This window comes from Galeopterus variegatus, unplaced genomic scaffold, assembly GCF_000696425.1.
Source record: "Galeopterus variegatus unplaced genomic scaffold, G_variegatus-3.0.2 Scaffold48, whole genome shotgun sequence".
NCBI classification, from domain to species: Eukaryota; Metazoa; Chordata; class Mammalia; order Dermoptera; family Cynocephalidae; genus Galeopterus; species Galeopterus variegatus.
Genome location: NW_007726159.1, coordinates 113,057 through 126,854, shown reverse-complemented (window position 1 = coordinate 126,854; position 13,798 = coordinate 113,057). Strand labels below are relative to the sequence as shown.

The 13,798-nt window shown below is 38.2% G+C and overlaps 1 protein-coding gene across 1 annotated transcript; it reads right to left on the bottom strand.

Annotated features, from left to right (window-relative positions):
- Positions 1-4,738: 4,738 nt before the first annotated feature.
- CA3 (carbonic anhydrase III, muscle specific) lies at positions 4,739-13,426 on the bottom strand. The gene is made up of 6 exons (XM_008572545.1): positions 13,235-13,426; positions 10,923-11,041; positions 9,313-9,405; positions 8,190-8,252; positions 6,893-7,048; positions 4,739-5,511 (listed from the first exon to the last, which is right to left on the bottom strand). Exons 1-6 carry the CDS (start codon positions 13,410-13,412, stop codon positions 5,392-5,394), a joined length of 729 nt encoding a protein of 242 aa, XP_008570767.1. The 5' UTR covers positions 13,413-13,426; the 3' UTR covers positions 4,739-5,391.
- Positions 13,427-13,798: the final 372 nt, after the last annotated feature.

Here is a 13,798-nt window from a genome sequence, read left to right as displayed (position 1 = left end):
GCCACTGCAGTGCACTTGGTCCCTTGTGACTGCACCATTAAACTCGCTCTTACTCCTGCTGATTATCTGTGATTAGCTACCTGGTCAAGTTGTCAGGTAGTTGCACCCACTAAACACCTTCACTTCTAAAGTAGTTCATTAATTTCTAGTCAATCCCTTGATCCTAAATTTTATGCCTAGACTGTTGTATCTCCTTTTGTTTAACTCTCCTCCCAAGGATGACTTGTACTTCTCATTCAGAATTTTGACTTTATGACATGCCTGGACAAGTTCAAAATTAATTTGATGGCAGAAGACTTTCTGTGTTTACTCTTAAAATGGATTTCCCACTTCATGCTGCACTCCAAGGGACTCCATCTTGCCAACATTTGAAAGTCAAGGTTGAACAAAATGAACATTATGGTTCTCTCACCTTTCCTCTTTGGTTTATTTTCTGGATGTTTTGCAAAGCATATGCTTCCTCAGGTAAGGTGCAGAATTCCTGGAGCAGAAGCTTCCTCAAGAAAAATTCTCTGGTCCTCCTCTGAATCATCTCTTCTACAAAGGTACTTCAAAAAGTCCATAGGAAGATTTGTATTATTTTTTCTGTTGGGAAAATAGAATAATTTAATCAGGCCCCCTCACCTTAGGTCCGGTTGGGGGTGGTGCAGGGCATTCTTTGTAAAGGAGTTGTGTGTGGGTGGAATTGGTGCACATAGGCGGCACTGACACCAGGCCGGCATTGACTGCCTGGGGTATTGGCCCTGCGTGGCTGTGCTCTCAAACCTATGGCTTCCAAGGACCTTTTGGCTGGTTACCTAGCTCATAGACCTGTGTATGAGAGGTCTAGGGACCCAACCTGGTGTGTGAAGGGTTTGTGACTAAGTCTGTGAACAGGCTTGAGGGGTCTGTGAGCTTCAGACCCAGTCCTAGCTCTACAATTGGCCCAGTCAGCAGGATTATGGGCAGGTAAAAGAGCCTGACGTTTTCATTCTATTTTTTCCCACAAAGTTTGTGAAGTACCCTCATAGCAATGTGCTGGTTTGTAGCGTGGCCATGCATTGTTCTTCCAGCTACATATACGAGACAAAAGTTGTAGTTGTTGTTTTTAAATACCATTTCCCCCAATAACAAGCAGAGGTGACTTTTAAAATATTAACTGAATTGACGAGATATGGATTTGTAATGTTACTAATAGATACATAAGGAAAGAAACATGATTTTAGGTATTTGATAAGCCATTAGAATTTTTCTTGGTTGAAGTAAAATTAATGTACAAAAGATAATAGTCAACTCCTGTTGAGAGTTATGTCAGAATGACTATTCTAAGGTGATTTCTATATATTAACTTATTAAATTCTTAAAATAACCCTCTGGGCAGGTACTGTAATCATTCCTATTTACAGATAAGGAGACTGAGGCACAGAGAAATTAACTTGACTGAGGCCACATATCCAGCAAGTGTTGTGTGACTTGAACCTACTCCTCCTGGATACTGAACAGAGTTTTAAAATATTTTTTTTCGTTTATTTAAGTTTTAGTTCAGTAACTACTATCCTTTTATCCTTAGACCTCATTTATGGCTATCAAGATTCTCAAAAATATGTAAGAATCCTTCACTATTTTTTATTTTTGTAGATAAGATATTAATAGCTTATAAGCTATTATGGAAACATTTGAGAAAAGGAAATAGAGTGCTAGTTAAAAAAAATTTTAAAACCTCATTCCTCTGCAATCAACATTGCATGAGATCATGCCATGGATGAGATCAATCGAGCATGACTTTTAATTTCAGTCTTTTTTTTCTTTGCATTTTTTCTTTTTATTGATACATAATTGATTGTACCTATCCTTGAGGTACAGTATTAAATATCAGTAATTTTTGTAGTTATGTTGCTGCCATCTAATGACCCATATGAAATTTTTAAATATTCTGCTGCCATCTAGTGATGTAAATGAAAATAACATGCAAACATGATTTTACCTCATTTGCATTAAAGTTAATAAGTACTATCTTAGGAGTTTTTAACAATCATTAAATGTGAATACATTAAATCTGAAATTTGAAAAATCTGACATCCACAGTTATCATTCTTTTTTCTTACCTCTTCTCACTCTTCCTCTGCTACAATAATATATTTTTCTCATGTCCAGTGTTCCTCTTTAATAACAAATAAGGTGTTAGAAAGAAACTAAAACCTTGTTAATTTCTTAGGTGTGGTCTCTAAGACGGTTTTGTACTATATATATTTCTTTCATCCCAATTTTATTTGAGCCAGTTCTTTTTTGAATAACTGACATATTAATTTTGCTCCTGTAGGGTGACAATAGCTATGAATATTGTATTGTATATTTCAAGATAGCCAGAAAAGAGAATCTTTAATGTTACAACCACAAAGAAATGATAAATGTTTAGATATGCTAACTACTCTTATTAGATCATTATACAATAAATGCATGCATAGAAACAACAAATTGTACCCCATAAATATGTACATTGAAAAATATAAAATAAAATTTTTTTAAAAATTGCGCATGTATCCAAGCTTGTTTATTGTTGATAATTTTCAACTATATTTATTTAATTATATAAACGATTATAGTTAGATGCTAAAAGCTGCAGTTTTGTGTGCTCTGTGTGGAATACTTCTCATTCATCTGCATAAATATTCTGATTAGACATTTTAAAGCATTTTGGATAAGTGGTCCTGAACAGTTATTTGCCTTTTCATAAGTATATCCTGTCTCCCCATTAAAAGGGTAGGAATTATATTCGCAACCTCAAAACCTAACAGTACTGCATAGTCAGTAAATTCTTGTTGATTGATGCTGCCCCATTCATGGGCTTTTAAGGATATGATCATCTGGTTATGAAACACTTAATTCAAATTCATGTCTGCCCTATTTTGAAATGTTAAGATACTTGCAATGGTTGTACCCTGAAGAGCAACAATTGGCAAATTCTGCAATCTTTCCCCACAGCAGCTTCTGGCCTTGCCCCTTTGTAGGCTTGTATGCGCGATGTGCAATTGCTTGGAGGCCTGAGTATGATTAGAAAATGATCCCCCCACTGAATAAGGACACAAGTGCCTCTTCAATATCCTAATGGGCATTTATAACAACACAGCACTATGAGTGTGGGGAAAAGTTAGGAGGAAGTTTTAAGTTGGGTGATAATTTGGGGCACCGGCAATAGCTCAGACTGGGGGGGAAATATGTTCTATTGGAAAGCTCCCACCTGAAGCTAAAGAGATCACATTCTGAGGAGATCTAAACTCAGATGAGCAAAAATCAGTATTAACATTAACCATGTAGAGTAGTATGTTGTTCAAGAAGATGAGTACTTTTCCTAGATTCATCTATACTCACGTCATCACTTATTCACCAAATACTGATTGAGTGCTTATTATGTGCCAGACAGTATTGGTCAATAGGTGAACATCAGTGTGCAAGACTCGTATCCATGCCTTCATGGAGCTTATGACCCAGGGAGATAGCTTCCCTTGACTGGGCATTTTCCCTCAAAACAGTTCCAGCTTGTTCAGCCTGTGTACTGGAATAAAGATTTGTAGCTGGTATTACATCATATATTCCTCCCCCACACAGAGTGAATCCTGGATACATTTTTCACAGTGCTCTAAGCATTACTAAGTACCCTGAGAGAATCAACTTGTGTATTACCACTAATGATCAAAGCTCCACACCTCCTAATTTCAAGGGATTTAATTAACACATCCAGTTTGCACTGACCAACCTGCTTTTACTTCACCCAAGTGGTAATCTATTAAATAACTTCAGCCTCACAGGACTTCATCACATAACTTGACTTCCGGCATCTCAGGACTCTCCTGACCCAATACCATTTTCATTCCTTAGGATAATGAACTTATTGCTGCCATTTTCTTTCTTTCTTTATTATTATTATTATAATTTCTTTGGCAGCTGACGGTACAGGGATTGAACCCTGAATCTTGGTGTTATCAGCACCATGCTCTAACCAACTGATCTAATCATCCAGCTCCTTTATTCCTGCCATTTCTAAAGTGAGTTAATATATTAGCCAGTGAAGTGATGAAAGGCATGTCAAAGCCACTAAGTGAAAAATTAGACTTTATGTCTAAAGATAGCAAATGTCTTAAAGGTCTAAATATATGGACTTCTGCAGTCCAGCACCAACATGCATAAAAAAAAAAAAAAAATGCACATAAGAGCTACAGTCTGACTTGATTCTGTGTCCCTAAGTAGCACCCATTGCATAGTCTGAACCCCAAATCCTAAACCAATTTTGAGGCCTCTGGAAACTATTTCACACTCTCAGATATATGGTCACACATTCCTCTTCTTATTTGCAATTTTGTCAGAAGGTCCTTGCTAACTGCCTCAGGCCCTCCTTGAGAAATGTAACATCCAAACTCAGAATTTGAATCCTTTATCGCTAACCCTTCAGTTATAAAACCAAATTACAAAGTTTGCTGTTCTTAATTTTACTCCATTTTTGTCATTTCCAATGCCTTTTCAATAAAAAACACAACACACAACTTTTTTGCATTCTGTTTTTATTGATTTTGTGATCAGTACAATTGCTTTTACTTCCAGTACTGTGATTCACTCCTTTGTGTTATAGGAATCATTAATTTCAGTTTTGAATTACAAAGAGATCAGAGAAAATTTTTATTTTAACAGGCATGCAAAGATAAAAGTAATGAAATTAAAAATAAATGGCCCTCCTTCAGGTAAAGAAAATTAGCAAAATAAAGTCAACCATCTTTATGAAGAAGAAATTCAAATACTGGGTCAGATTTTTTAAAACTCCTGATAGTGTGTTTTCCTTTCACTGATGATCAAAACCAGGGACTCTTAGTAGTTAGCTACAATTCTAATAAATGATGGACTTCTTGTTGGTGTTATTTAAGAGTTAAAACACATTATCATCTCAATTTTTAGTGTGCATAGTCATTTTAATTTCTGGCTCATGCTTAATTTTTACACATGATCTTCATACACTTCTACTCCTACAGATAAGAATTACTCATTTCTTTAAGATGGACAACTCATAATATGAAAATAGAAAAACTGAAGTTCTTTTACATTTAAGATGACAGAAAAATAATGCCATAGCTATTTTTCTGTATCTTTACTCTTCCATGTCTGTTTCTTCTTCTTTGAAACCTTACTAGAAATGTTACTTTTATAGAAAAGATGATTATTTCAAAAGTCAAATGTGAAATTCATACTTTCATATTAGATCTTGTCAAAAGTAACTTTGGTTGCTTGGTGACTGCATCTCTCCCATTCATTGCTCAGTGTGGAAAAAATGCAATATACTTGGAGTAAAGAGCACCAGAAGGAGGCAAGGAACCACGCTCTCCAATGGCAGGTTTCCTTTCCTGAAGAGGGCAAGATCCACCTGCCTCACTTGAAGGAGGCTCTCAGCATCCGGCAGTTGAGAGGCTGCGTAGGGCGCCAGTTCCTCACAAGGGGCACGGGGGGCTCGTTCTCAGCACTGGAGAGGAGGGTCCGCAGCTTGGCCACCTGCAAGGGGCAGGGGCAGATTGTTAGCAAGACATTTAGACCAAGCGGACACACCATACAACAAAGAGTTAGAAATCACTGGCTTTTTAAACAAGACAAGCAAACCACAAAACTCGCCTCCTATGTTCCGTCCAGAGCAATTTAGCTACCAGTTCCTAAATAATATAATTTTTTTCTTTATTTGTAAAAGTGCTTTTCTTCATTTTATATGGGATCACCATGCCCTCTGGTCAAAATCATTTCCTCCTGAATTTTGAAGCAATTATTTTGATTTGAGGGGCCAGTATGACATATACACTTTATGCAGGAGATAATGACAATATTAAAAGATCAGTGCAAATAAGGATAAGTTTAATAGGCCTTTATATGTTTATGAAGTCAATTATTTTAAAAGAGCAGAAAGAAATGAGATTCATGCTACATTTTAAATTTTAAACTGATCTTTTTTTCTTAAAGGATAATAAAATACGAAATTCTCATTAATAACACTTATGTTTCTATATTAAAATGTTTTTAGCTTTTCTCTCTGAGACAGTTTCATTCCCCTTTCAAAATATTTATACCAATGAACAAGACCATTAGATCTGATCTATCTTTTCATAAAAATGCCAATATGTACTTGAGTCCACAACTGGCAGAAATACCTTGTTGTCTTAAGCAAGGGACACATACTGGTAAACTGATTTTACTACTAGAGTAGACGTTCACTTTCTAGGTTGTGAGTCCTTGTGTTGTTCACTTGCTTTAAAATGTTCTTCACATCCCTGCCCACTTAATTTCTCCCAAACAACTTTTCCTTGAAAGTCCCTCTAATAAATGTTACTAGGACACTCTTTAGATGAACAGTAAGAAGGAAAGCCTGAGAAGAGTGGCCAAGAGGTACTGGAAACAGATTGACTAGAGCTGGACTTAGGAGCCTGCACTTGGGTACATGATCATGGGCAAATTAATTAACCTTTCCGAGACTCAACTTATTTATCTATAAAACTAGAGAAGGTTGATAAATCCCTTCTCCTCCCCAAGGCCTGTATTTACCATCCCATCTCTTAACCATGCTCAGTATTTGGGGAAGTCCAAATTTAACAAAGACTCAGTCATATTAATCTACCCTTAGGTGTCTATAGATTATAAATTCAGTCGTTGTTCAGTATCACAAACACTTTTAAATAATTTGCATTTATTCTGGTACCCTCTGGAAGCCACATTTCAGAAAGTTGAACAGGTTGGTTGACATTAACCAGGACAAACTATGGAATCCCTGGTCGTGGCGTTCCGTAAGCATCCATTCAGCAGCTATATAGTTTCAACTTAGCACCTGAATCTTACTAACAACCAGCGACGTAAGTCTGTGTGTTCACGAGGCTCTGCAGCTGCCGCCTACCTGGTCGGAGCTGACGGTGATGGGATCCTTCAGCAGCAGCCACACGATGCACTCGTCGCAGGGCGGCGTGGTGAAAGAGCCTTGGTAGGTCCAGTAGTCGCGGCAGGCGGGGAACAGGCAGGACGGGTCGAAGTGCGTGAAGGGCGCCTCCTTGCCCTAGGAGAGAGTGGCGCGCAGGCGCAGTGAGCGGGCACATGCACCCCGGCCACACCAAGGGTCTCTCCTTCTTACTTGTGAAAATGGATTTCAAGTGCAATCGAGAAAATGAAATTTTTAAACAAAGTACGGACCTTTCAGAAATAAAGGTCAAAGGGGGGAAGCAGGTTTGCATGTTATGAATTTTTCTGGCACAATCGTTGTGATATTGTATTCCTTATTGTTTTAACTGGGACTAGAACTATAATTCTATCAGCTCTCTAGAAAAAGGTGAAACTCATATCTAAAATGCAACAGAGTTATTTCATATAAATTAGTGTTTTTCTTCTTGATGATAAACAGGCTTACATTTTTATTAAATGTTGTACTCGAAATACTTTCTTTGGTGGTAAAACTTAATAAAATTTGATTACAATAGTCTCAAACAACAATTAAAATGTGTCTGTAAAATTAGAAGAGTGTATTGTTAAGATTTAAAGTATAGGGCCGGCCCGGTGGCACACTGGAGAGTGTGCCGCTTGGGAGCGCATCGGAGCTCCTGCCCAGGGTTCGGATCCCATGTGAGACCGGTTCCAGCTCACTGGCTGAGCATGGTGCGGACGCAACACCGAGGGTTGCGATCCCCTTGCTGGTCCCCGGTACGGGCGCGACACCGAGGTTTGTGATCCCGTTACCGGTCAGTAAAAAAGACAAAAAGGAAAAAAAAAAAAAGATTTAAAGTATATAGGTGCTGCCCACAAAGGGCAACACCAGGAATCAAGACAAGCTCTGGCTGACATTTAGTACCTCTGTGACCATATGCATGCATGCATTTGGGGAGTGTGTGTGTGTGTGTGTGTGTGTGTGTGTGTGTGTGTGTGTTGGGGGGAGGGGGGTGGCTACTCAACTTCTAGGATTCTCACCCACTTTACTAAGAAAGAAATTATCAGACAGGCTGGTTGTGACCTTTAAATAAACTGATGTATGTGAATTTGCTCTATGCAAACATAACGACATTTATTTTTACATGTATGTTTAGCATATCCATCAAACTTAGTAAGAGATTTTAGGTGAAAAAATATATACTTGAAAATGTAAAAAAGAAAATTGACATACTTTGCTTTATATTTTAGGAGGAAAAATTACTATTTTTTTTTTTTACCTTTGTCTTAATTTTGTCCAATGCATCAAGGAGAAGCTGGAACTCCCCTTTCTCACGTCCTATCTGTAGGGAAAATAGAAACCCAAGTATAATATTTTTTTCCTTCTTCATGGATTGTCTTAAAAACTGATTTTGATCCATCCATCTGCAACTAGTGTTTATAAATCTGCCAGAATGTTTCATACTAAGCAAAAACATAAGTTTATTTCCTCCCCACAAGATTTCAGAGTATATGTTTTCTGATCTAAACTTGGACTCCAGGCCTCTGAAGTACAAAACCACAAAATTGCATGTTGATCTAGTTCTATGTCCTTGACCTTCTCTGCAAAGTCATCCCACTTTTTAATATAATTAGAGCTTGAATGGACTTGTATATCCAAAACTAAACTCATTGTCTTTCCCCTCAGATCCAGTCCACCTCCTGTTGTGTTGTGTTCAAGCACTGAAATTGACCCAGTGAATTCAGAACCTAAGACAAATTAGGTCATTCAAAAAGAAAGAAGCCAGATTTTCACCTCTGGCTTAAAATCTAGATTATGTTACCACCAAACTCATGTGTTAATGACACTAAGTCCTCTTTAAACCAAGGCTGGCTCAACAACACACACATTCCATGTGCTATCTTAGCCTGGGATCATGTGAGTGGTGGCCACCTTTAGCTGGAAGGATGTTGAGCCAGGGACTTGGCATCACAATGGTTTCCAACACTGGCTTTTCTGGTTTCCAGTGCAATTGAGATGGAGTAGTGGGAAAGAATAATGAACACATGCCACCCCGCCCTCACAGCCCATGTAATAAGCTTCCTCAAAGTCTCTGTCCCCAACCTCACTGCCCCCAACACACACATATACATCCCACATCTTGAGAAAATTTAGAAGTGCTAGGGATACTGTAGTATGTAAAAAGTGCACTTTTAGAGAAAAGCAAAACATTTTGAGCTGGTTTTGGCAGAAATAACTTGATTAGTTGAATGAATAATAAAATGCATATATACAGGGAAGAAGAGATCCCACCACCACAGCCCCCCACTGCAAGCAAAAGGAGGTAATGAAACTCGTGCTATCCTAAGCATTGATGAGGAACTAAGTTTTGAAAGAAAAAATATGGTCAATTTTTACCTTACCTTCAGAAAAATGCCAATCACAGCAACTCCATCCCGTCGCTTCAGAGATTCTTTAAAAGTGTTATACTGTGGATTCCAGTGAACCAAATGAAGCTGTAACCATAGAAAACAGGTTATGAGGTAAATACCTGGAATGAGGAAATAGGTATGAAATTATCCACAACAAACTCAATAATTGTACAGTCTAGGGTTGTTGAACACTCATTGAAGTTGATAAAATTCTAACAATAAGCAATACTTTGGAGAAATTTTCAATGGTTCCAATAAAAAGTATGTAAAATTATTTACCGTTTTTTAGCAGCCAGGACTCTAGATCCTGGTTTCAACCTTATCTTAATTTAGAACATGGGCACCACTAAAGTTAGTCAAAGTTCCCATACTGAGTTACATAGAATGGTGAGAGAATACAATAGTTTGTAGCAGTTACAAAACATTTTATTCAAGATCAAAAGTGTCAGATAATTCCATGTGCAAAGGTCAAACTGAAAGCCTTGGACACATCTGGAAAAAATACACTAAACTTTCCCCTCTTGTGGGGGAAGTTGTCTAGAAGATACTCCTGCCACTGGCTCTCCAGTTTGGCTGTAGAGAAATGGAATGATCACAGTGAAGTACTTTGGGTTTCCTTGAGTTTAATTTAACCAAAAATTAAGCTGCCTAATGACTCTGCTTAAGAAAAATGTCCACAATGTGCTTCCAGGTTCCTGTCACAGCCCCTATGTTGACAATAGCCTGCCCTTGGAAAAGAGTGAGGCAGGAAAAAGTGAATTAATCCTCACCGTCAGGGCAATTGCCATACCTAACAGGCTTGACTTTATAGAAAGAACGTGTTGGAGGCTTGTCTTATTCCCTAGTAATTTGATGCCTTGATCTAAGCTACAAATCATGCTTTTCTTTAATGGGTTAACTGAGACAAAGAGTAGTATTTGCTCATATAAATTGTATTTGTGTATCTATATCCATCTGTATATATAGAGATATAATTTTTTATAAGATTACATGTATAGTCTTTTAATGAAGGGTATAAATACATCCTCATTAGAAGATTGGAACATGAGCATTAATCAGAATTTTTAAATGCTATTTTTAAAACACTACATTCTTTAAAAAGAAGCCATATAGGGCATTGGATAAGATGATGAACTCTGAGGCCAATTTGCATAAGCTGGAGCACCAGGTCTAGCTTTCATCAGCTGTGTGACTTTGTTGTGTAAGTTTTCTGTGCCTCATTTTCCTCATCTGTAACGTATCTCATAGGGTTGCTGAGAGGACCAAATGAGTTAATACATGTAAGCATTTAATAAGTGCTAGCTATCCTTATCTTTCCACTTCCATTCAGGACCCTGGCCTTTTAAATATTAAGCAGCTATCCAGTTTCTTAATATAACCTTGGAAGTCTTCATGCACGATGTTAACTCACGTATACCCTTTCAACTGTCTAGCCTAGAATGTTTGGCAGCTTCAGTGTATGCTTCTACAACTCCTTTCCCAACTACAGGGCAAAGCAAAAGCAAAAGCAGTGGCTGATGTTTCCTCACTGCGGTTGTTATTTTTAACTTTTCAGTTTTCACTTTGCCAGACCCAGAATGGATTAGGGCAAGTCCTCCTACCTCCGCTGCGTACTTGACTCCATCCACGGAGTGTTCGGAGCCATGATCATCCGAGGAGCCCCAGTGAAGATGAAACTGGCGAAGTCGGTAAGGTCCAGGGAGAGGCCCACCTCTCAGCACTGTGATTCAGATAAGCTAGGTCAACAGCGAATTCACACTTCTTTTACACTGCCCTACTTTAATAAGAGCTCTTGCAGCCAAGGCTCAATGGGCGAAAGGTGCTCAGTCTGCTGGGCAGATGGTGTCATGCCCCAGCACACTGGACTCCTCACAAAATGAAGTCTTGGGATATATCAAAATAAATCATATTTCTTTCCTGTCTTTCTTCTTTAGTTCCTTGTTTTATTATTTTTGAAATGTCATTTTAACACTTATGAAAATAAAATTAAAACAATAGCTGAACAATAAGGATGCATACATCCAAAGAACAGGTCAGTCGTGTGTGTGGTATGAATGGGCAGTTGAGAGTTGGACAGACTTAGGTTCCAGTCCTGACTCCAGCCTTTGCTACTTGTGTGATTTCAGGCAAGTTGCTAAACTTCTCTGAACTCATTTTTGCATCTCTAAGAAGGTGATAATAACACCAAACTTTCAGAGCTACTGTGAGGATTAACTGAGATTAAGCACCTTAAAGTGCTCATCATGGTGCCTGCACAGTGATCACTGAGCAAATGTGAATTCCTTCTCCATGTCTTGCTTTCAACTACACTTTTCTTTAAGACTACAATCAAGAACTTTCATCCACATAGAATTTAGATTGTCTGTTCAAATGAGATGGAATGAGCATTTCAGAAACTCCCCAGGGAATAAATAACGGGGACAACTAAACTAGATAATTCTCAGTAGCATTAATTTTAACTTGCTGTACAAATACCTTTCAGTCACTTAATTTGGTCTCAGTTCATTCAGCCTGGGGAGTGATTTAGAGGTTCAAATATCTTTCAAAGGATATTGGAACTATGCGTAAACCCTAATATCAAGATTTAGCAAGATATGCTAGATCAAAATAGAATTCAGAGTGCAGTTATTTTAGAGGGGATTGGCCACACTAAGTGGCACACAAGGAAAGCCACAGTGTAGATCTAAAACAATAATGCTAGGCCTCTATGAACTTGGTCATATAGGAATGAAATGGTGTGATTCATTGGATATTTCCTGTCCAACCACTCAGAACAGTTACTATCTGGACATATGAGTCCAATTTATTGAAACCAACTATATGATTGCCAATATTCAACTATATTTACTTACAAAAATGGCATTTTCGTGTGATTAAGCCAAATAGATACCATTTTATCGTTTTTCCTTCAAAATGGAACTTGATTTAAATGCAGAAGGGGAAAAAAGGAATGGATAGCATCATGAAATCATTGTTTAAGAAAATGTAAATTTTTGTCATATTCCTTACTTGGAACCTCCTAGTAGGTAAGAATTACGACTCTATTACTCTTTACTGCAGCATCTTTAAGAATATTCATTTATGTATTTCACTAAGGGTAATTTGAACTCTATTAGAAATGTGGTTATAAGAAATTGCATTGTTGTACATCAAGCACCAAAACATCAAAGGCAGATTCTTCCTTACCTCATTCACGATGAAATAAAACATTTCTAATTAGCCTTTTGTTACTTCACTGATTTGCTTACTAGTATAGGTGAAATAGAGATTTTTTTAACACATGAGATTTTCCGGTTTCACACACATGCAAATACTGCTCAAGAAGCAACTGTCAGATACTTCAAAGACACTCACAAAAAGGATTACTCAGATGAACCCTGCTGAAGCACTGAAGTCAAGTCACCTTGATCTATACAATGGCCCTATTCTGCCCCCTGGATTGATCCCCTCCCAGGCACCAGGGAAGAAAGTGCTTATTTTGCTTCTTTGTTATATTTCTTGCTTTGTAGAATGGAATCTCTGCCAAACTTGGGAATGGAAGCTTCACTCTCCAGACCACGGTCAAGAAGCACAAGAACCCTCAGCTCCAGGCCACCAGCGTCTGAAGAATGCTCATTTGGATTCATTGCCATCACTGCCCTATCAAGCTCCATTTCAGGAATGCATTGTCAACTTTTAGCTTGGGCATAGGGCCATTTTGCAACAACAAAGTGACCAAGCTACGAGGGTGAGACATTCCTTTTCAATATATAAATATAATTCTTCACGACTAAAGCAAAGTCAAATGTCATCTCCATTTTCAGAGATGAAGTGCTCCTTCTTCCCATTAATTCTGTTCCTGTGTCATAAATCAGATTTTGCCAGTATAGACGTTGAAAACCTCCATGTGCCTCTACCTAAGTGTCATACTTACTTGACCTATCATAAGTATCATCAAACACGACTCTGAAGGTCTTCCCAGTGTTCAGGATGGTCTTGGCCGAGCCAGAGTCGTAACCAGCTGACCATGGCAGCAGGGAAGGATCGTACCTGATGTCTTTAGTATGAAGCTCAATGGGTGACTGGTTGTCCCCCTTAGCATTCGGGTACATTTCATGCCAGTGGTCAGGACCTAGAAAATTAAGTGGAGGGAATTTATTTATTTGGCAACACAACCCAAGTCCTCTTCCTAATGGACTAAACCAGCAAAATACACAGAGGTTAGACAGTGATTGTGAAAGGTCTTGGGTTTCAGACTGGCCAGTACGAGACAATATTAAAGACCTGTTCGTAATTTTGTTGATAGTGTACGTGAAGACTGTATTTAACTCACATATTCACTCTGCTTGCTCAGGAATATAGCCTCAAAGGCTTGTTTTTGAAATGGACTACACCCCCCCTTTTTTACCAATGCCACCTTCCATCAAAGGGGCTGGCTGGTTAGCTCAGTTGGTTAGAGCAGCTGTGCTGATAAAACCAAGCACCAGGATCAAGAGTT